General features: G+C 35.9%; 1 protein-coding gene across 9 annotated transcripts in view; it reads right to left on the reverse strand.

Annotated features, from left to right (window-relative positions):
* kcnc3b (potassium voltage-gated channel, Shaw-related subfamily, member 3b) overlaps nt 1–25,618 on the reverse strand; it is a 70,578-nt gene that overhangs the window by 28,817 nt on the left and 16,143 nt on the right. For all 9 annotated transcript variants that reach the window (XR_007927793.1, XM_051881471.1, XM_051881469.1 and 6 more), the window contains one exon: nt 812–1,793. Coding sequence is in view for 8 of the 9 variants with exons in the window: in XM_051881471.1 (XP_051737431.1) it covers nt 812–1,793 (982 nt within the window). In the remaining variant the exon portion in view is untranslated. The remainder of the gene's footprint in view (nt 1–811; nt 1,794–25,618) is intronic.

A 25,618-nucleotide genomic window follows, 5' to 3' on the forward strand; every position in this document is an offset into this window, starting at 1 on the left:
GATATATAATATTTAATTTTTTTTTTTCTGTTGAATTCCAAGCTAATATATACATAATGTTTATGTTGGATTTCAAGCTAAAATAACCGTATATTAATCATATCATCCACTCCAAAAATTTCACTCTAAAAAATGCTGGGTTAAAAACAAAAAGTTGGGTTGAAAATGGACAAACCCAGTAATTGGGTTGTTTTAACTCAGCGGTTGGGTTAAATGTTTGCCCAATCTGCTGTTTTATTTAACTCAACTATTGTTTAAAAATTGCTTAAAATGAACCCAAAGTATGTTAGAAATTAACATTTATTAATAAGTTTAATGAATAATAATTAAACAATAAACATTTATTTAATTACTTATTAATAAATGTTCACCTTGTGATTATTACTGTTGCCTCTAGTAATTTTGTATCTGATTTTTAATTTCGAACCAATTTTGGGTTCATTTTAAGACAGCCATATAGTCATTTTTAAACAATAGTTGGGTTAGATAAAACTGCCCAGCAGGTTGGGCAAACATTTAACCCAACCGCTGGGTTAAAACAACCCAATCGCTGGATTTGTCCAACCCAAAGTTGTGTTGTTTTTACCCCATTTGTTAGAGTGTTGGGTCAGTAAATGCAATTCAGTACTATCATTAAAATATTTGATCATATTGCTGAAACTTCTTGTTCTACAGCTTTCACACATCATAACCTCTGAAGATAACCAAAACCTATAAAAAATTCTTATGGAAAGAATTTGTTTAAAAACACCCAATGAAAGGATTTTTGTGGCGCACAAGAAAATCTGTGTGTATCTGTTCTGTATCTCACCTCTGTTAATCTCTATGATCTCCTCCTGAGCTAGAGGACAGTCGCCCGCCAGCCCGCTCGACCCCAGCACGCCGCCCAGCACGTTACCCAGGATCCTCTGGGGCGAGGCCGTAGCCATTGCGAGGGCATCCGGCTTGCAGTAATTGGGTGAGCCGGGTTGTGGGGCTCGCGGGATGTGTTTGTTCTTCTTTTTGGGCAGCTTCTGCTTGGCCATGGCCAGAGAGTAATACATGCCGAAGTTGTTAACAATCACAGGAACAGGCATAGCAATAGTCAGCACGCCCGCAAGGGCACACAGCGCCCCCACCAGCATGCCCGACCACGTCTCCGGATACATATCTCCATAGCCTAAGGTGGTCATGGTCACCACGGCCCACCAGAAACCAATGGGGATGTTCTTGAAGTTGGTGTGCGCGCTCGCCGTAGGGTCGTCTGGACTGGCTCCTATCCTTTCGGCGTAGTAGATCATTGTGGCAAAGATGAGAACGCCGAGAGCGAGGAAGATGATGAGCAGGAGGAACTCGTTGGTGCTGGCGCGGAGCGTGTGCCCGAGAACACGCAAGCCCACGAAGTGACGCGTCAGCTTGAAGATACGCAGGATTCGGACGAAGCGCACCACGCGCAGGAAGCCCAAAACATCCTTCGCCGCTTTGGAGGAGAGTCCACTCAGACCGACCTCCAGGTAGAAGGGCAAGATGGCCACGAAGTCGATGATGTTCAGCGCGCTCTTGAAGAACTCAACCTTGTCGGGACAGAAGACGACGCGAGTGAACACCTCGATGGTGAACCAAATCACGCATACTCCCTCCACGTACGTCAGCCAGCTGTCCGTGACCACCTCGTACACGATCTCCTCTTTCGTCACGTTCCCTTCCGTAACATTCTCGGTTCTGTTGTAGATGGTGTTGAACGCTTCGTGCGTCTCCATGCAAAAGGTGGAAATGGAGATGAGGATGAATAGCAGGGATCCGAACGCCACATACTGAAGAACGAGAGAGAAAGAGAGAGTTCAGCAGGGGAGACAAAAAATGATGGCAACTTTTAAACAACATTCAAAACTGCCAAATATTATTCTTATATTGTAAATCATTATGAGTACAAGTTGTAATTGCTCCTAAACTTAATATATAAATCATTCACAATTTGATATAATTAAATTTCTATTAAATTTGATATAATATAAGATTTAATATATAAATCTTTTTTTCTGTTGGATTCCAAGCACAATACATGTGTGTATATATATGTGTAAAGCGCTATACAAATAAACTTGAATTGAACTGAATTAACAAATATGCGTTGTTCCGGTAAGCAGATGCTTTTATCTTGCAGTACACTTATTACAGACACAATCCCTCCGGAGTAACCTGAAGTTAAGTGCCCTGCTCAAGGACACAGTGCTGTCAGCTAATGACCCCAACCAGCATCCGGAAGTTTCTAGTCCTATAAGCTTTAGCCATTACGCCAAATTGGTGGAACACAAACCCACAACCTTAACTTCATTTTGAGATGTCCACTGCGCTGGAACCCACATTATGCATTATATATTATTATATATAACATTTACATTTATGCATTAGACAGACACCAGTGTTATTTCAACATTATTTATATACTATTATAGTATTAATATTTTGAATTAGTTAATTTACACGACAACTGCGGTACCGTTATCGTCTCCGTGTAAACTACAAAGACATGAATTTGTGAAAACGGTGACGTACGCATGTGTATTACATGTTCAGTCTATAAGTGCGTAGTGTTTCTTTACAAAGTGACATCGCCACCTACTGGCCTGGCATGAATAATACAGTGGTTTTAGCCGTTTTCACGGATCTGTGTGAACAGGGATCGTTTTGACAACATTGACATCTGTACGATAAAAATGCGAAGGAGTTTTAGTACATTGTTGTCGTGTAAACGTACCCTTAGTAATTTTGCTCTGCTGTTGTCATTATATATATATACATATATATATATATATATATATATATATATATATTTTAGTTTATTAAATTCTATTTATTTCCATTATTTCAGTTTTAGTAATGTCATACTTCAATTTCAACTTATTTTATCTCAGTTATATAATATAAGACTTCACAAACAACTGTTTCGAAAACTAGACTGGACTTGCGACAAATCACTCGAGAATTTACAATAAAATGACAGATATAATATGTTATATGTAAATTTTTCTGTTAGATTCCAAGCTAAAATATCTATAAATAAAATGTAATTTATTATTTTATATGTATGCTTTATAAAACTAACCTGTATTGTATCGAAAACTAGACTTGGACTTGGAGTTACTATTAATGAGCAAGTTAACAACACAGAGCTATAGGATTCCAAACTGTTTACATAAAGTCATGTTTTATATGAATCAACATTATTAAGATGGTACGGGTAGATAAATAAAACACATTCTGATAAATGCATACAATCCTCACATCTTAAATATGATGAAATTATATTTATAAATCAACTTTGGAAAAGTTGAAGCTATATGCTGCCTCTCTATAATGCATAACTAATAGTTTGTCGTTCAGAAGTTTATTAAGGGATCTGTCCTTGACCTCATTTTATTTCCTCTAGACATTGATCGCGATGTACACAAGATCAGTTTTCATAGGCATGATGACTATGCATAGCTTCATATATCTGTGAAATCACATGAACCCTAATGACCTATTTGTCCAATGCTGAGCTCAGGTAAAACAATACGTTTTCTGTAAACGGAGACATACAGTATCATAGCTTTACATATAGATCAGTGGCAATGTAAGGAAGTGATCTGCAGATTCTTTGATCAATGCAGTTCAATTAAAAATCATCCAAAGCATCAAGACATTATAAGAGGGTTAAATGCTGGATAAAACATTAAACTCAATTATGAACACGATAAAGTCACTTTTTTAAAAGATGGTTAAAACTTAAAGGGTTAGTTCACCCCAAAAAATTCTGTCATTAATTACTCATGAAATCCGAGAGCTCTCGGACTCCTCCATAGACAGCAATTTGATTACCGCTGCGCACAAAAAGTATTCTCGTCGCTTCATAAAATTAAGATTGAACCAATGTAGTCACATGGACTATTTTAACAATGTCTTTAGTAGCTTTCTGGACCTTGACAGTGGTAATTAAATTGCTGTCTATGGAGGAATCAGAAAGCTCTCGAATTTCATCAAAAATATCTTCATTTGTGTTCTGAAGATGAAAAAAGGTCTTACGGGCTTGGAACAATGTAATATAATATAATATAATATAATATAATATAATATAATACATCATATTTATTTATAATGTTACAGAAATATTAATTTATAATACACATTCATATCTGTTTAAAAACATTGCTTTCTAGTTTGACAAATGAAATAAAGATGACAATGATTTTGATGATAATGATAATGATAATAAATTTCATCATTCCAGCATGAGAATCCCTCCTGTGGTCCCCAGACACTCTTTCCTCTGTATTTGGTCTACTCAAAAGTGTGCCAGAACCTAAACTAGGTCCTGACACACACACACACACACACACACACACACACACACACACACATAGAGAAAACTCCGATCTACAAATAATCTCTCACCTAAATTCTCTTTTACACACAAATTTACATCCGAATGTAACCCCAGAATAAAAGCCCACTAAACACTCAGAGACCCGGGGCATGATGTCCCTTTGGGAAATGACCCTGTTGTTATTAGTTTTACTCATAAAAATTAAGTGTTTAATTCACAATTAACCTGCCAAAATTCATGCAACCATTTGATTGTGCAAGCAACTTCTCTCTCAAATTGACAAGTCTTTGTACACTGAGTATAAGAAAGAAAGATCAGACGTATTTATATAGAGATCACACACACACACACACACACACACACACACACACACACTCAGAGCCACTCATGTGCATGAGATGTTCCAGGCATTTAGGACACACAGGGTTGAAAGCCTCTCCTCCACTCCACCCCTCTATCTGCTCGCTCCATTTATCCCTCCATCCAAGACTGCTTTGTTTCACAGGCTGCCCAGGATTTGTACTGAACCATCTACCTCCCTCTCTAACACACACACACACACACACACTTGTTTCTCTATCATGGTGGAGGCTTATGCGTTGTGCTAAAGATATTTTCTCTATTTCTAAACTTTTGCATTTTAAACTTTCATTAAAGTCACATGAAATCAAAACTGACAGTTGTTCAATTGATTGTTTTAATGGAATATTGCAGTATTTATTATAAATGATTAATCTGTACACATCACTATTTTTTTTTAATTCATGTGCCTCATAATCTTTAATCCAAATAACATTAATTATAAAATTGCAGCGACATCTCTTCTCTGATGATGTGTTTACTGGCGTTAGGGTGGGACAACCTGTCACACACATGAGATCCACCAATAGCAAACCGCAACCTTCCAATCAATTCCAAATGGACAAAATCAAGCCCCGCCCTACATTTTTTTTCTCATTCTAGAAGCCATTTCACTCATACACATCACAATATAGAAGAAAAGACTTCAGTTTCATGCCAACATTAAAATACTATTTAGTCATACACTGTAAAAAAAATATTCTTTGAAGTTGTAAATAAAACAAAGGTTATTGGAGTACATTTTAAAATAAAATAGTATTTCAGGCTTTCTACTTCAAAATTTCACATTTAATTCAGTGTGTTAATCGCAGCTTCTTTGTAATTATTTGTGAAATTTACTAGCAATTTCTGAGTGAAAATTGAAATCTGAGTAAAAAACTTTTTTTTTTCCCCCACTGTATTAAAGCAGTTTTTAAAGATATAGACTAGCACATTTTTGTCATTTACATATTTAGCACATATAATCATTCCAAACCATCTTAAAAAGGGAAATATTTGTAATTATGCAATCAGGAATATGATTGCAAGAAAATACTTTTGGTATTTTTACTTCAAAATTCTATTTTTTATTTTAGTCTTTGTAATTATTTGTGAAATGTACAAAGTGATAATTGTTTAAAAGTAAATCCTGCATAATTAAAAAAAAAAAAAAAAACTGTATTAAAGATGAGCACATTTCTGCCCTTTTCACATTTATAGTACATATAATCACTCCAAGCTTAAAAGGGAAATATTTGTAATCAGGAATATGAAAAACAAAGAAAACGAGGGAATAAGAGCATAGCGAAGGACAGATCTGAACAGGACAGGTGCTTATTTCAGGTGAACATGAACACACAACTCTTTTTAAAGTACCTGCCTCATCCCACAAGCCCCCTCTCTTTCTGTTTGTCTTCAGTCTCAACCTGACCTAGTTACAGACTGCTGCAGTAACCAGCTTCCTCTGCCCAGGTCCCCCTCTCTCCTCACGCATCTCTCTCTCTGATGATCTCTCTCTGTGAGACTCCATATTGCCCGCTTAAACGGGGGAACCAGTCAGTCGACAAACCAGTTGCATGTTTAAGTCACGCCCTTTGCAACATTTACATTTACAGAAATACATGGAATACCAGCATGCTGCTAACTGCATACTACACACTATATACTGTAAACTGCCTACTATTTATGAAACACAAGCAGAAATTTCTGTGTAAATTGTTCATGAATCCATTCTTAAACTAATGGCAACAATTAATGCAACAATGATTTATACTTAGCATGTGCTTCATGAATGAGGCTCAATATATGCAACAGTATACAGTATGCCAACATAAACATGAGCATGCAACATTATTATTATATAAGGCAATGTTGCCTATTTAATTGACCAAGTGGTCAGTCCGACTAAGTGAGTTATGCTATGATGTCACTTAATACCTGTATGATGCAAATCTTAGTTCAAAGAGACAGTTATACCGTGGTACTGTAATATTACCATATTCACCATGGTATTTATACAGTACCACAAAAGAATGGCATGGTACCATATGTCCAAAAACATAGAATTACCATGGCACCATATTTAAAAACCACGATATTGCTATACTATATTGTTCAAAACATAGTTTTACCATAGTATCATGTCCATAAATGTGGTATTACAATGGCATCGTATTAAAAAAAAACACAGTATTACCATATTATGTTGTCCAAAACATAGTTTTACCATAGTGTCATGTCCAAAAATGTGGTATTACCATGGCATCATATTAAAAAAACACTGTATTACTATACTATGATGTCCAAAACATAGTTTTACCATAGTGTCATGTCCAAAAATGTGGTATTACCATGGCATCATATTAAAAAAACACCGTATTACCATACTATGATGTCCAAAACATAGTTTTACCATAGTATAATGTCCAAAAATGTGGTATTACCATGGCATCATATTAAAAAAAACACTGTATTACCATACTATGATGTCCAAAACATAGTTTTACCATAGTATAATGTCCAAAAATGTGGTATTACCATGGCATATTCAAAAAACACAGTATTACCATACTATGATGTCCAAAAACATAGTATTACCATAGTATCATGTCCAAAAATGTGGTATAACATGACACCATATTCAAAAAACAGTATTACCTTACTATGTTGTCTAAAACATAGATTTACTATAGTACCATGTCCAAAAAATGTGGCATTACATGACACCATATTAAAAAAAAGCACATTATTACTGTACTATATTGTTCAATGAGGTATTACATGACACCATATTAAAAAAAAAAAAACTGTACTACACTATTAAAAACTTGGTATTACCATGTCCCAGAGACCATGGTATTTTGTGTAAGCGTGTGAGTATTGCTCTCTGCTGCACTGGAGCTCTGCTCACTATCTTTCTGTCTTTGGTGCAGGAAGGGGAAGCAAGCACAGCGGTTGTCATGGAGACAGTGATGAAGCTGTGCTGCGGTAAACACGTCATTAGAGTCACGTTAACACTCGTGTGCACACACACACACACACACACACACACACGTCGTGCACCACGGTACAGTGTGAGACGTTAAAATAAACGCAATCGCTCACAGCATGTGTGAAAGTCACTCGTTACTCAGTCTGCTTTCCCCCCTAATCTTTCTTTCTTTCTTTCTCTGGCCTGCTCTGTTAATCTCCTCCACCATAAAGCGGCAAACGGATGTTAAAGGGATAGTTCAGCTGAAAACGACAATTCTGTCATCGTCGACTCACTCTAATGTGTTAATTCTGTTGTGGAACACAGGAGATATTTAGCAGGATGTCGACTACTCACCAAATTAATGAACAAATAAATCTAAGTGTCAAGATCCAAAAAAAAAAAATTGTTTTAGGACTATAAGACTATTTTTTGTTGCATTTATTTGATCAAAAATACAGTAAAAATTGTGAAATATTATTACAATTTAAAATAACTGTTTTCTATTTGAATATATTATAAAATCTAATTTATTCCTGTGATCTAAAGCTGAATTTTCAGCATCATTACTCCAGTCTTCAGTGTCACATGATCCTTCAGAAATCATTCTAATATGCTGATTTGCTGCTCAAGAAACATTTCTCATCATTATCACTGTTGAAATCACTTAATATTTTTGTGGAAACCGAATAGAAAGTTCAAAAGAACAGCATTTATTTAAAACAAAAATCTTTTGTATTATTATAAATGTCTTTTCTAAACCTAACTTTAAGGGACAAACAGAACCTGTTTTGCTCAAATGTGCAGCATACAGCAGATCACACTATGTAGGGTACTGCATCCCACAATGCAAAGCATCCGACTGTTCTATTTCCAGTGTAATGAATAAACTCGTGTTAATATATCCACCATGATTTTAACATCTCTTGACTCATTACTTCATCAGACTGCCAAATTAAAAGGAAAGTTCACATAAAAATGAAATTTACTCACCCTCATTTTGTTCCAAAACCTGCATGACTTTCTCTCCTCTGTGTAACACAAAAGATGATGTTTTGAAGAATGTTGAGAACCAAACAACATTTAATTTCATTGTATGGATCAAAAAACACTGAGGCATTTCTCAAAATATCTTCTTTTATGTTCCACAGAAGAAAGTCAGTCATACATTTTTGGATCTACATTAATTTTTGGGTGAGCAATCCCATCAAAATATGAAAATACCACTTGATAAATGAAGTATGCACATACTACAGTTTGAAACATTTAGCACTGAATATGATCTCATACAGTATACAGTATGTACTGCAGCACACATCTCCATTCTGAACACGAGCACAGTGTAACAGTACATCAGAACCTGCAGGGATTATTATCCGAACACACTCCCTCAAGACATCTAGACCAGAACAAAAGTACAACCTTCTCACGAATCTTAAATAGCCCGTTCCCGTTCAGTTCGAAGTATTAAAAGCCTGTAGATGTCACATGATGCCACAGGCGTTCAGTTCGGTACATCTGACCGCTAAGTGAGGTGCAGCAACCTGAAAACGTCAGGATGTTTTAATGGATGCAATGTGAAGACAAGAGAAGAGGACTGACAGAAAATGAAAGATGATCACATATGACGGTAAAAAGAGTTAAATTCTAAATTCCTGGATTTGGATGGATGAGCCACATTCAAAGACGTAAATGCTGATAAATGCACAATCTAGATGAATGCAAAATTAAAAACATTTAAACAAAAAATAAAAGTTGGGCAATTTTTTACATTATTTAATATTAGTTATTATTTAAAAAAATGTTAGTTATTATTTTTTTAATATGTAACATTATTTTTTTATTACTTAAATCCAATTATTATTATTTTTAATATATTTAGAATTTTGAATCTAATTGTAATTATTAATAATTATATCATATCTTTTATCATATTGCTGTTGTGCCGATTTTAAAAAATAGACTGCTATTTAAAGACCCTTTCTTTTAAAAATAAATCTAATAATATATTTCATCAACCATTGAGACTCTCAAAAACTTTTTTTATTATTTATTTTTGTCTGTAAATGACGTTAAAAACAAAATTATAATTATATTATATATTGGTTGAGCCGCGTTCGAACCCGAAAACATGCAGTCAAACCAAAATTAATCCAGACATTCTGAATATTTCATTCATTAATACAGTTTATTCACTATAGTTTAAAAAAATGGTAATAAAATATGACAAGATTTTCCTTTTTTAGCATTTTCCTTCAGGTCAGTCCTATGTTCATAATAAAAAATCCGTTTGAATATCCGCTGCGATCTTGTCCTTTTAACATTTAACGGGTTTTCCCGTGTCCTGCTGACACTAACAGCGCTAGTCAAAGCATTTGTTATTTGCGTCTTGTTCCGTGTTCACAACAAGTTTCAATATAAAAGTCTTTGCGACTGAGTGACTTGCACATAAAGACAGTCTTTGCCGCCATCTAATGGCATAACAATGTAACTTCTGTTGCTTTTCACGGTCAGGGACTACTTTTTCCAGCGGAAGGAAGACTTTTAATGATTTTACTTCATGAAAGTAGCATTGATACATATTTTTTGGCTTTAATATTTGTATTGTGTGGTAACTGTTTTATAAAAGCAATAAGCCCTGTGAAGCCGTGGTTTACAGTGAATTTATAACCGCTCCGCTCCACGACGTGCCTAACAACGCCCCTTAGCTGTTATAAATTCACTGTAAACCACAGCTTCTTGGGGCTTATTGCTTTATTAAAAAAGCACCAAAAAGTACTGTGGTGCTACCATGTTTTTTTTTTTTTTTTTTTTTTTGGACACTATTGTTCAGAAGTCTCTTATGCTCACCAGCAAAGCTGCATTTATTTGATCAAAAATACATACAAAATAGTAATATTTTGAAATATTTTTACTATTTTAAATGACTGATTTCTATTTGAGTATACTTCAAAATGTAATTTATTCCTGTAATGGCAAAGCTGAATTTCCATGTTGCTGAATTTAAATGTTTAATAAAAATTATTATTATTAATAATAAAACTTACTATTTAATGAACATCAGTGTCTTTTATCATATTGCTGTTGTGTTGTTTTAAAAAAAAGCCACTCAGTGATGAGTTTTATAGTGAGTTTTTTACCACGCTTTACCACTTCACGTCATGCCTAAAAACACCTATAAAATCAAAATCAACTGTAACACGTGTCACAAAGTGGCTTATTTGCTTAATTAACTGCTCTGACTGAATAATGAGTTGCACATTCGAAATTTAAATGCATAAATGAGATGTATACATTTCCAGAGATGTATATAGACACTGAACAGACGTAAAAGTGCACACACTCATGCATCAGCAAAGGAGGAAATATATCAAGCTGCCTGTCACATGGGAACGACCCATAACATCAGGAGAGACACCTGAGAGAGAGAGTGATCGGTCATTTGATGTAACACAGGACACTGCGGGATACTGAAGGTCATAGGGGGACAGTGTGTGTGTATGAAGACATGTATGTGTGTGTGTGACAGACAGCACCATGCAACACCGGTTCACACCGGTGCATTACAAGGATGTGTGAACGTTACTTCACATGCATATTCAGGGCTGCATGCAAACAAGCACTTGAAATGCACTTTTTTTTCTGTAGCGATTCCTCTGTTCTGAGAGCGTTTCATTAGCTAACACATTCTGTGTAAAACATGATTCACAAATGCGTGCATTTCTTTGAAAACGCAGTGCAAACAAGAGTATCTCCTACACTGTTGCGTGTGGGACCGTGAGCGTCTCAGCATTCTGCCTGTTTTGTATTCTCTCTAGAAGACTGCAGTGTTGCCATGTACGTTTGTCCTTGCGCCACAGCGCCCACCCCCTTTTTCACTGCTCCTGTCTCATTCACTCACCTCTTTTACTTGCAGTCTCTCTATCGCTCTCTCTTTCTCTCCTCTCACTCTATCTTTGTCCTTAATCTAACTGAGAGCTTCTGTGACCAAAAATTGCTTTGTAAGAGAAATGGCAAAGTCACGGGAACATGGGAACTCTTTAAATCTCACCAAAAAAACTAATTTCATCCATCTGTACATGTGTGTGCTCTTGCACTGAACAGAAATATAGTAAACACAGTAAGAATATTGTAAGAGCACATTTTAAATTACTGTTTTCTGTTTGAATCTCTTTGTAATTTATTCCTGTGATCAAAGCTGAATTTTCAGCATCATTACTCCAGTCTTCAGTGTCACATGATCCTTCAGAAATCATTCTAATATGCTGATTTGCTGCTCAAGAAACATTTTTGATTATTATCAATGTTAATATTTGTTGTGGAAGCTTGTGTGACCAAATATTGTTTTGTAAACAGCAAAGTCAAAGTGATGAATTTAGTATTGGCTATGCTGGACTTGCAGCTATCCTGTAGGAGCAGATGGCTAAACACACACACACACACACACACACACACACACACACTGTCTGTCGCTAAAGAGAGTTGCTAGTGACCTGCAGTACCATCAGGAGCATACAATCACATATAAAGCTTAAAGGGGTCCTTGATTATGATTTCACTTCTTTAACTTGTGTAATGTTGCTGTTTGAGCATAAACAACATCTGCAAAGTTACGACGCTCAGGGAGATATTTTCTTTTAAAGAATTCTCTGTTTAAGGACTATAACAAACGGCTGGTAGAGACTACAATGAGCTTCTTCCCGGGTTAGTGACATCACTAACCCTACAATTTACATAAACCCCGCCCCCGAGAACACGCAACAAAAGGGGTAAGGCCATGTTGGGCTGCTTTAGAGAAGAGGAAGAGTTGTTGTAGTAGAGTGTTGTTGACATGCCGTCATTTTACGCCGGACTGCTTCACAAACGAGGGTGAATTCAATGCTGGATTTGCACAAAAGTTTAACATGACGGCACATGCTAGTCGATGAGTTGAATCAACTTCACAGCGACTACATAAATTTATCCACTAACCATTCAGAAATGTCCAGTTTCATTCTAAAAGTTGTAACTTCTTCCTGAGTCTCTCCATCAGTGTCGACTCCGGTTTGAACAATGTAAGGCTGAACACCGTTACTGACAATCCTCATTTTGGGTGCGTGAGATTCTCCAGCTTTGTTGTTGTTGAGCAACCGAAGCATGAGCTGTTAAAGCTCCGCCCTCTTCTGGAATGTGGGCGGGAGCAGCTGCTCATTTGCATTTAAAGGGACACACACAAAAACGGCGTGTTTTTGCTCACTCAAATATTTTGTATGACAAAATTGCCTTTGGGTATCTTAAAAGGTAAAAATTATTATTAATAATTATATATAATATAATATATTATATATAACTATTTTATATGTATAATAATTATAAATTCTAAAGTAGTGGCCAAAAGTATTGGTATGTCCTCATTTAGGGAAATGCTTTGGTTAATTATGTAAAGGTTTTGATATGTTGAAGTGACTCTGGTATCACTTATAACAGCGTGTCCACCTGTCCAAGGTCACGCCTATATTACACTGGAGCTTTACTAAAAGAACAAGTTGGTGTGTGTGTGTGTGTGTGTGTGTGTGTGTGTGTGTGTGTGTGTGTGTTGTTGCCCTTGTCCTGTCTCCCAGACACGGACACTTTGGGACAGTTCTCCTGACTCAGCAAAAAAAAATAACCAAATAAATAAGCAAACTAAAAAATGACCAGAGGGAAAACAGAAGACAAATGATGTCAAAACTAACATTACTAAACGAGTGACTGAATTTTCAGCATCATTACTCCAGTCTTCAGTGTCACATGATCCTTCAGAAATCATTCTAATGTGCTGATTTGCTGCTCAAGAAACATTTTTGATTATTATTAATGTTGAAAACAGTATAATATTTTTCTCAGGATTCTTTGATGAATAGAAAGTTCAAAAGAACAGCATTTATTTGAAATAAAAATCTTTTGTAACTTTATAAATGTCTTTACTGTCACTTTTGATCAATTTAATGCATCCTTGCTGAATAAAAGTATTAATTTGTGAATACTGTGGTACACTTACAAAGTTCAGGATTATTAGAATAAAATATTTATGGCTAACTAATCAGGCTGAGAAGAAAACTGCTCCTCAGAGATGGATGGAATTACTGCTGTCAATAATTAGAAAAGCGTTAGTGAACATTAGACCATGGCCATCACTTTATAGCTCAACTACATTTATCTGTTTATTGGAAACAAAGATGTCAAGGACAAACCTCCTGCTTTCCAATCCACACGAGCCTCAACTGAAAAACTGGAAATCCTGTTAGACATTCCCAGTATTCCACATCACATTAATGATGGAACGTCCTCACATATGAAGCATGTGTTTGTGTGTGATGAGACAGACACCAGGGTGTGATGCTGCTGCTCTGATGTGGCTCAGCAGGATATGATCTCATCGCCACAGGAAGTTCCAATTATCACTGAGATGAAATTACCTAGCAGGTCTGATCTCGGTTCCCTGTGGAACAGACATGAAACTAAAGAGATTGACTCATTGACACACACACCTGTGTCAGGGAAAACTGAAACGCTTTCTGTCGAAACTTTCGAAGCTCTGGCGCCAATCACTCACACTCTCAAGAGTCTAGAGCATGTGAGCGCTTCTCCAGTACACTACGAGTCAAAAGTGAAGCTTTTTTGATGCTTTTGAAAGAAGTCTCTTAACGCTGCATTATTTGATCAAAAATACAGTAAAAACAGTAATATTGTGAAATATTACAATTTAAAAGAACTGTTTTCTATTTGAATAAATTTAATTTATTTCTGTGATCAAAGCTGAATTTTCAGCATCATTACTCCAGTCTTCAGTGTCACATGATCCTTCAGAAATCATTCTAATGTGCTGATTTGCTGTTTAAGAAACATTTCTGATTATTATTAATGTTGAAAACAGTTGAGCTGCTTCATATTTTTGTGGAACTATGAAATACAACCATTCAAAAAATTTGGGGTAAGTAAAAAAAAAAACTTTTATTCAGCACAGATGCATTAAATTGATCAAAAATGACAATAAAAACATTTATAATAATAAAAATCACAGTTTTCACAAAGAATATGAAGCTGTTTTCAACAATAATAATCAGAAATGTTTTTTGATCAGCATATTAGAATGATTTCTGAAGGATCATGTGACACTGAAGACTGGAGTAATGATGCTGAAAATTGAGCAAAATTGAGAAAAAAGTTATTTTAAATTGTATTTCACTGTTTTTACTGTATTTTTAATCTGCCTCGGTGAGCAGAAGAGACTTCTTACAAAAACATGAGAACGTCGTAATTAGTCTAAGCTTTTGTACGGTAGAGTACATGCAGTACACATGAAATCAATTAAACATATGAACCTTCAGATCAGGACCCCGGTCGGTGCCTCCACCCATCATGGAGGTGCCCTTTGAGAACATCAGGAGGAATATGGAGGGACAGCTGTGTAAATCGGCTGAGGGACATGCTTGTCTTTGTCAATTAAGCAACCAGGAGCCCGAATGCAAGGCCCCTGGGAGGCGCCAACTCCAAGGCCGTCACATAAGAGCTGTTCATCTGCTCAGCCTTTCAAGCCATGTCAAGACTGCGAATAAAATATTCATGGAGCAGAACGCCAGTGTCTCTGAGCTCATGATGCTGGAAGTTACTACAGGTGAAGCTTCTCTGGACCTTAATGGAGAACATTGAGATCCCTGCAGCCATCATCTCACCACAGGACAAGAGGAATTTACTGAATCGCAATCGGAAAAAAAATCTAAACGGGTTCGAAATGAAGTGTTCTTCGACTATGATGCACAAAAGTTTATTGAATATGGTGAAATCTGTACTACATCACTCAAAAGCTTGGATTTTTTTTAACGAAATGAATACTCATATTTAGCAAGGACATATTAAATGAATCAAAAGTGACATTTATAATGTTAAAGAGATTTCTATTCATCAAAGAACCATGAAAAAAATGTATCACGGTTTCCACAAAAATATGCTGCAGCACAACTGTTTTCAACTTTAATAATCAGAAATGTTTCTTGAGCAGCATATTAGAATGACATTAAACATCTTACCAACCCCAAACTGTACTGTAAAATTGACCCATTGAATTTATAGTGCAACAATTTATGCAAATGTTATGCGCAGTTTACGTAGATATTAGATCTGCTCATGTTTCAAGTGTAATTTACTCAAAATCCATAAAACATAAAAATGTGCACGATCCATTAAGGCAATAAACATTATTTTACACTTATTAGACAATTTTCATAAAAACAAAGATTCAAAAAATCAGTACATTATTCATAATTTTTTTCATACATACATTGTTCCACTGAATTTACATAATCGTTTTATGCACAATTTACTTACAAATTAGTACTGCTTGCATTTTATTAACAAGGCCAGTTAATTTTTAAACCCCAAACTTTTAAACGATAGTCAGTCAGTCAACTTCAAGGCTTTTAAAGTTGCTGTATGTATTTTTTTTATTTTTTTTTTGACTGTAGTAAATCACAAAAATACCATAATATGTTTGCAGAGCTTTGGGAAACATGGTAAGTTCACATACTTGTTTCTCCGAAAAACAATATAGCCAGTTATTCTACTTTGAAATGTGTGTTCCGTGTCGGAATGTCTGTTTAATTTTTAATCTGTGTGATCCCGCCCACTTCCAATTTACCCAATAGTATTTCAACACCCTGGGTTGCCAAGTGGCGAAAACACAGTGTATTTTAGCCATGGAAGCCAGCAAATAAACAAGGTCAGAGATCGCAGATTCTACTCGACATAAAAAAAAGCCTCAGCCTCCATGCTTTTTAAAACATGGAAAAATCAACTCATCAACTTTATGTAAGCCTCGTCCCCTTCCACTGTCCAATGTGCTCGTTCCTGTTGTATGTCTTTAATCTGGCAACCCGTGTGAGCGTCGAGTCTGAGGAGGAGGGGGTGGGAGAAACAACCCTCCCCAATATTTTAAATTTGGACTGCAGTACCCATTTCAACCACAAGCTGTCAATATTACATACTGCACCTTTAAAACTTTTTTTGGAAAACTTTCAAGCAATGCTTTGTCAAGCCAAAATTGAAATTTTTCACAAATCAATTTCTTAAAATTTCCTTTAATTCTACTTTTAAATTTACATTAAAGTTTGCTAGTTCAACTCAAATTCCTGCAGATATGTCCTGAAAAATCACACTTGATGATTCTTTCTCTCCATTTCCACCATATTTCAGGAGCACAGTTTAGATAAACCCTCATCAAACGTATTAATGCGTTTGTGTTCATTCCATACATCCATTAGCTCTATGATTGGCAGGAAGGATTGCAAGATATGGCTTTGTCTCTCTGAGATGCACTGCTCTGCAAAGGCAAAAGAGAGTAACTATGCATTATGTCAAAATTGAGTTATGACTGGAAATGGGTCTTTTAGACTATGATCTGTCCTGTGACAGTTGGGTTTGGCTCAACTATACGGAGATTCAGAGAAAATGCAGTGTGAAAATTGACATCAAATCAATCAAAATGAACTTTGAAGCCACTTTTCTCTGTTAAAGTGTTTCTCTGTTACGGAATTTGGCCTCTGTAGGCCATGGCATATTTAAAACAGCAAAACTCTTGTGGAGTGAAGCAGTAATGTATGTTTATGAGTTTGTGCATGCATGTTTGTTGAATGTTTGAGTGATTTTATGGCCCAGGGCTAAAAAAATACATATTGTTTCAAAGCAGCTTTACAGAAAATGATTATGATTGACATTTAATTAACACAGGTAATGTCAAAGATGTTTTTTACAGCAAAAGTTAAAATCATTTTAGACTGTGTTCTGAATAAATAAGCAAAAACCAAAAATCATCCCTGCTGTGCATAAGTATATGTTAAAGAGTATTCAAGAGAGACATGTTTGTGTGTATTTGTGTTTAAAGGTGTACATGTGTCAGCACAGCGCAGACACTCATTCATTCTCTAGGCAAAACACAGTGTCCCTGGCTAAACTTGTCACAAAAAGCTGATGCCCTGAACAGTTTGTTTATTACGACTGCTATGCATGGGACTCAGGCACCCCGTCGATGTGATTGGGCCCGACGGGAGGAGGTATTCCGGGACCGCACGTCCCAGAGCTGGATGGGAGAACTGTTGATGGAAGCAGACTCCATGCCAACTCTTGCAAGTTATATGTGAGGCTGGTTTAGACTACAAGATAATTACAGCAACATATAGGCTACTGTTAGACATGACCTTCATGTCTGAGGTGATTACACTGTCAAACACTATGCAGGTGTGCAACATGTTATTAGAGTAAAAAGACAGTACAGTACAAGTTACTGTACATCAGTGTCAGCAACAGGTTAAAACGAGTTATAATTCCTGCACTGTAAAAAAAAAAAAAAAAGAAAAAAGTTTTGCTGTTTATTTTTACATATCTTTCCTTTATTTTTGAAATACAGTAAATACATTCTCTCTCTTTTTTTTTTTTGCCCTCTAGTGTTTAAAAAACAAAACCGCATGCATTTTGCAGAAGAACATTGTTTTGGTTGTGCTTGTGCATTCACTTCTAGGCTTCAGAGATATAAGAAGTTTAGATGGAAAGGATCTGACTAGCTGAAGACATTACTGTAGCTTTACTCATTAATAGACACAATACTTCCTTGAAAATAACTTCCAGCACAGCTCTACAACAACCATAATAAAATGACCCTTCACATAAAGCTTTACACTAAACTCTGTTAGAGAGCTACATATGGCAATTTATCTCTTTAATAAAATACTTGAGTAAGAAAAACACCATCTCTGCGTCACTTCAAATCCCTCAGTTCTCGCCATCTCTGAAAAGCCAAACCCATGTTGGTTCTTGTTTTATTACGTCGCGTTCTCTTTTTGCCAGCAGACTCTCTTCTGTTCGGTGTTTGTTTAAAACGGGTGATTCCCTGGAGGTTGGAGATTTAGCTGCTCCGTGACAAACTTTCTCACTAGTTGTGACAACTAACCTCTGCCGCTCCCACACCACACACGCGTCAAAGTAGCCAGGGCAACTTTTCTCTATTTACGGATATGACGAGACACACATGGGCAAGTGACGTACTCCTGCGAAAACCATCCCGACTTAAAAAACCAAAACCATATCTCACTTATAATAGGCTTACAATAGTGAATCAGGGTAAAACAAAAACATGTTTTTGGAAGAAGGATTGATGATGTACTGACTCATTATTTAAATTGTTAATTTTGAACAAAAAAAGTTACACAGTGTACCTTTAAATAAGTACATTTTTACATCACAACAAATACTATTTCCCTTTACAGTCTGAAAATATGCAAAACCCTAAAGTCTAATGTTGTTAAAGGCCAATCCATACTGCACCAACAGTCAGACGCCGACAGACAGAACTCGTTTTCGTCAACTGAACATGTAAATATGGATATTTTTCTAACAAAAACGCATCGCTTCACTTCAGAAGGCATTTATTAACCCCCTGAAGCCGTATGGATTACTTTTATGATGGATGGATGCTCTGTTTTGGACTTGGTTACTATTCAGCTTGAAAGAGACATAATATTTTTTAAAGGGGTCCTTGATTATGATTTCACTTTTTTAACTTTAGTTAGTGTGTAATGTTGATGTTTGAGCATACACAACATCTGCAAAGTTACGACGCTCAAAGTTCAATGCAAAGGGAGATACTTTCTTTTACAGAAATTGCTTTTTAAGGACTACAACAAACGGCTGGTAGGGACTACAATGAGCTTCTTCCCAGGTTGGTGACATCACTAACCCTAAAATTTACATAAACCCTGAGACACGCAACAAAGGGGGTGAGGCCATGTTGGATTGCTTTAGAGAAGAGGAAGAGTTGTTGTAGTAGAGTGTTGTTGCCGTCATTTTACGCTGGACTGCTTCACAAACGAGGGTCAATTCAACGCTGGATTCACAAAAGTTTAACATGACGGCACATGCTAGTCGATGAGTTGAATCAACTCCACAGCAACTACATAAATTTATCCACTAACCATTCAGAAACGTCCAGTTTCATTCTAAAAGTTGTAACTTCTTCCTGAGTCTCTCCATCAGTGTCGACTCCGGTTTGAACAATGTAAGGCTGAACACCGTTACTGACAATCCTCATTTTAGCTGCGTGAGATTCTCCAGCTTTGTTGTTGTTGAGCAACCGAAGCGCGAGCTGTTAAAGCTCCGCCCTCTTCTGGAAAGTGGCCAAGATCAGCAGCTCATTTGCATTTAAAGGAACACACAAAAATGGTGTGTTTTTGCTCACACCCAAATAGAGGCAAATTTGACAAGCTATAATAAATTATCTGTGGGGTATTTTGAGCTGAAACTTCACAGACACATTCTGGGACACCTATCTATCTATCTATCTATCTATCAATCTATCTATCTTGTGCATTTGTAAGTGTGCCAACAATATCTCCTATATATGGAAGACAGATTATAAACAGGTGCCTAGTAAGGCTTTGTAAATCTCTGCTCCTTCTCAAGCAATATGTCACTTGAAATCAAGCCACAAGTATCACGTGATTTGTTTGTACCTTTTTCACACACGCTGCCTGAGATCTGTATTCACATTGCTTTAGTAATAACTCCATGACACTCACTACATTACTGCAGAAATAACAGTTTCTCCCTCTGTACATTACAGCGGAAACAAAAAAGTATTTGGGCATTTAAGCCACACTTAAAAACGTCTGAATGTCAGTGCATTAGATAATAAAATAACAGTGCAAATGGCATGAGCTGCACAAGCTTTTCTCTTCACAAACTCCAATTTCCTTCATCCACTGGTGTTTTATCTAATGCAATGGCATTCACACATGCAATTGTGTCTTAAAGGGACAGTTCACCCAAAAATTAAAATTCCTTATACAAAAGAAGCTTTTTGGTAGAATGCGTTTGTCCATACAATGAAAGTCAAATTTCACTGACATTTTTCTAAATATCTTCTTTTGTGTTCCACAAACACTGAAAAGAATTTGGTTTAGAAACAATTTTCACTCAGAAATTGCACAAACCATTGCAAATAAACAGCAAGAAATAAACTGAATTAAATGCAAAATTTTAAAGTAGAAAACTCAAACAGTGTTTTCGGTAACCCTTAAAGCCTAAAAGTATTTCTAATGCATTAATTATGCCTTATAATGCACCTTATAATGCACTGTATGGTCTCATGAATAATTGTAACTCCAGTTATAATACATTATAATACTTATCTATTCATTGTTACACCTTTAGAAAGTATAATGCATCAAACACATGACAAACAACCAATTTCAGATGTAACAATGAATATGTGAATATTATAATGCATTATAAAGTACATTATGAATAATGCATTATACATGAAGTCCAAAGTGTTACTGTATTTTCTTGTAAACTGTACTCCAATCAATTTTGGAAAATAGATTTTACAGTGTAAACAGTGTAAGTCATACATGTTGGGAATAACATGAGGGTGAGGGGTGAGTAAATGATGTGAAATATATATTATTTATTTATTTATTTATTTATTTATTTTTACTGAACTACAACTTAAGTGTTTTTGGTGCCATTGCAAAAAAGGAATAAAAATGACCACAGAAATGATGTCAAAAATTAGTGCTGAAATTAGTCCTTAACATCAATGTAAATGTTTATGAGATAAGTATTGATCTTTGCATGACCATTTAGGATGCATAGATTACAGGATTCGTTCTCAATAACCTTCAGAAGTGTCACGTGCAACTGAACAGTATTACTTGCAGTGCAGTCAGCTGTACGGTGCAGTGTGTGTGTGTGTGTGTGTGTGTGTGTGTTGATCGGATGCCTTCAGAGAGACAATGACCTGAGCGATCGATAAACGATCAATCAATAGTCCACAGAAAGTGGGGGAGAAGGGCGTCCGGTGCCTTTAGTCATAATTGAAGATGTTAAAATGACTCCATAATGCATTTCTATCCCCCATCCTCTCGTTTCCAGCCACTCCCCCTATCAAATATCCATCTCCTTCCATCTCTCATGGCTCAGCTTCCTCCATCTCTGTTTCCCCCCCATATTCCTTACATCTGACCCTCTCTCGCTCATGTTTTGCTCTAGTGCATAGCTCGGGCTGCGTGGAGAGCAGGATTGCGGCAGTGTTGCACGAGTGTGTGTGTGTGTGTTGGACTCAGAGAGGACTGCTGTTGGTATGAAAAACATGCAGATTATCGCTCAGCTCATAAATGTTTCACACTTCACCAGCATCATGAATCTATAGCGAGTGGCTTTAAATCAAGCCTGCAATATCCTTCCATTCACCTCTCTCATTCACCTTCCACCGTCCGTCCTTTTGTCTTGTCTAGTCCTGGTAGAATCGAGATCACTGGAGTGTTACTGTAGGTTACGGATCGGTGTTGTCTACTAATGCATGACCGGAGAGAAACTGCTGAAGTGCTTTGTGAGATACCATGTTCTCACGTAGTAGAATATTATCTTTTTTTAAAATAGTGTTTGAAGAATTTTGCAAAAATATGTTCAAATAAGCGTTATTCATGAAACACAAGCAGAATCAATTTCTGTGTAAATCATAGTCAAAATCGTTGTATTCAATTCAATTTAAACAGCACAAAGTAGGCAGGAATGGATTTATCAATGATTTCAATTAATTGTTTTATTATTATTATATATGTGTTTTCTTTCCCTTTCTTCCCTAGTGGCCCAATTGTTTGTTGATGAAGAAGCTGTAATTATGCATTAAGTCACTGACTGTGATTGATAATTGATGGTTCTTTGCAGTGATTGGTCATAAGTTAAGTTTATTTTATACATTTTTATGCTTTGAATAGTTTATCTAGATATGCCTGATGAAGGTCATGGGACCGAAACGTTGTGATAGATAAAATTTTTAGATACTTTTAAGCTCTGATAGTGAGCGGGACTTTCTTTTGATTTCAATGATTTAACAAGAAATTTGTTCTCCTTTAATTATGAATAATGTCCAAGACGTGTAAAATAGTGTTAGTTTAAATTCAGCGTCTTATTTGCTGTCACTAAATTGTATTAATTCGGCAGATATTGTAGTCATACGTTGTTTTTTTGTGAATTTTGAGTAAATAGAGAGTAAATTGTTGCATTCAATTCAATGGAACAATTTATTTATGAATACATTTATGAATGCTTTACTCAGAAATGTGTTATTCTTGTTTATATGAACAAGGCACAATAAGTTTAGTGGACATTTTCTTTTTTCTTTTTTTTAAAGTATTTTTTAAAAAGTGTCATGTTCACCAAGGCTGCATTTATTTGATCATAAAATCTGTAATATTCATATAATTCGCAATTCTGACTTTATATGACACAATTCTGACTTTATATCTCGCAATTCTGACTTTATATCTCACAATTCTGACTTTATATCACACAATTCTGACTTTATATCTCACAATTCTGACTTTATATCTCACAATTCTGACTTTATAACTCGCAATTCTGACTTTATATGACGCAATTCTGACTTTATATCACACAATTCGGACTTTATAACTCGCAATTCTGACTTTATATCACACAATTCTGACTTTATATCTCAATTCTGACTTTATAACTCACAATTCTGACTTTATAACTCACAATTCTGACTTTATATCACGCAATTCTGACTTTATAATTCACAATTGTGAGTTTAAATGTCAAAAAAAGAGTCAGAATTGTGAGATAAAAAGTTGTACCTTTTTTCTTTTTTATTTAGTGGCAGAAACAAGCTTCAATACAAAACAGTAATATTGCGAAATATTATTACAATTTAAAACAACTATTTTCTATTATAATATATTTTAAAATGTAATTTATTCCTGTGATCAAAGCTGAATTTTCAGCATCATTACTCCAGTCTTCAGTGTCACATTATAATATGCTGATTTGCTGCTCAAGAAACATTTATTTTTATTATCAGTGTTGAAAACAGTTGTTCTGCTTCATATTTTTGTGGATATATTTGAAATAGAAATCTTTTGTCACATTATACATGTCTTTACTGATCAATTTAATGCATTCTTGCTGAATAAAAGTATTATTTTCTTTAAAAAGAGACCCCAAAATCGCTACTATGTCTGCCATCAGTCACCCTGCTCTAGATATCAGTCTAGATATAGATATATAGTCTAGATATCATTCGACCACTAATTGATTGTGTACCATATGCAAACATGCATGTTAATGCTTGCATGCGCACAGCAACAACTATACAGTAAACCCCGGCTGACAACAAGGTGAATGAACTGTGGCAAATATTGACCAGCGAGTGACATTTGGACAATGGAGATGCATTCCCCAGGTATCAGTCTAAATCCATCTGCAAGCGCACAAACAGACAGCAATTGTGCATATGTCTCGTCTATGTATATGTGGACCATACTTTAAAAGCTCTTCCCTAAAAAATTCCCACAGAAAGGTCATTATATCTAGTTTCAGATAGGAAGATCATAGTACCTCTATTACATAATATGGTGAAAAGCTTTTGAATTGAACAGCCATGCATCTCAGTTTCATCTAAAATCATGAAAGACATGTGATAATCACCAAACATGCTGATAAAACAACTTTCATATGGCCTATAAGTGAGTCACCATTGACAAATGCACATAGATTTTCTGTAAACACAAAAAAAACATTCCTGTAACTCAAACTCAAGTCACTTCCTCAGCTGAACCTGATACATCCACACACACCAGCAGTGTATGCACACACTGGGGCATTTGTTTTCAAATAACTGACCATGTCTCGGAGCTAAAAATATGAGTGATAGTCTATCAAATTTGTGAAATATCAATCAAATGCACCCTGTCTCTGAAGCAGCTACCGTTTCATCCAGTATCAGCAGTTATAATCGCATCAGATTGAACGTTATTAGCTCTGAAAACACAAGCCTGCATTTAAATGAAAATGACCAAGGATGCGATTAAGACAAGCGCCTGTGTTTCCTGCATCGGAAGCATAAAAGATTCATAAGAGCAGCAGGTTTATGGGCTATAAATGCAGTAACGGATTTGTGGCTGGTACTGAAAGGTGCAACACTTTAAAACAGCTGAAACAAAGACTGCAGATGGAGGGGGCTCGTGCATAATGGTGCACGATAACATGCAATTACACGCATAAACATGAGGCTGATGTGTGTTTGATGGTGATGCAATGTGTGATTCTGGGGGAATATCCACTGGCAGTGCTGATTTCATTTTTACAGGCTGATAACTGCACCCTTCAAAACTCATTTAACCAGCTTGAACTGGGTCAACTACTGCAATCATGCAACTTTATCCACTCACTGCAACAGTTTGATGATGATGGAGGAACTGCAAACACACGTTACTCATTTAGGCGATGCTTTTATCTACAGTCACTTAAATGTTTTGATCAACACTGTAAAAAATATTTTTGAATTCTTTCTACTTCAAAATTTCATGTTCAATTCAATGTTTTAACTGCCGTTTTACAAGCAATTTCTGAGTGAAAATTGTTTCAAAGTTCAGTGAAGGAGAGTTCACGATCCCACAACTTTTCAATTACCAGTTCAGATCTTTAACTACTCCAGAATGAACAATTACTTACTAATTAGTCATTTATCTGACGCTTTTATCCAAAGCCACTTAATATAAAAAGCCACTTACTGCACACTTATTCAGTGATGTATCTTTGCAGAAGGGCACAATGATAGTTCAACGCTCATGAGGTTTGAACCTACAAACTTTCAGATATTTAACCACCAGGCTGCAGCACCTTACAGTAGGTTAATAAACTACAAAACGTTACCAAAATATCCACACTCACCAATGTATATTTGAACGACTAGAGCATCTAGATTGACTAATTAAGTAAAAACAAGCATAAAGGTACAATAGAAACAATCTCCCATCTCACTAAAAAAAAAATGTTGGATTAAAAACAACCCAAGTTGGGTTGAAAGTGGACAAACCCAGCGATTGGGTTGTTTTAACCCAGCGGTTGGGTTAAATGTTTGCCCAACCTGC

The sequence above is a fragment of the Ctenopharyngodon idella genome, chromosome 23, assembly GCF_019924925.1.
Source record: "Ctenopharyngodon idella isolate HZGC_01 chromosome 23, HZGC01, whole genome shotgun sequence".
Lineage (NCBI taxonomy): Eukaryota > Metazoa > Chordata > Actinopteri > Cypriniformes > Xenocyprididae > Ctenopharyngodon > Ctenopharyngodon idella.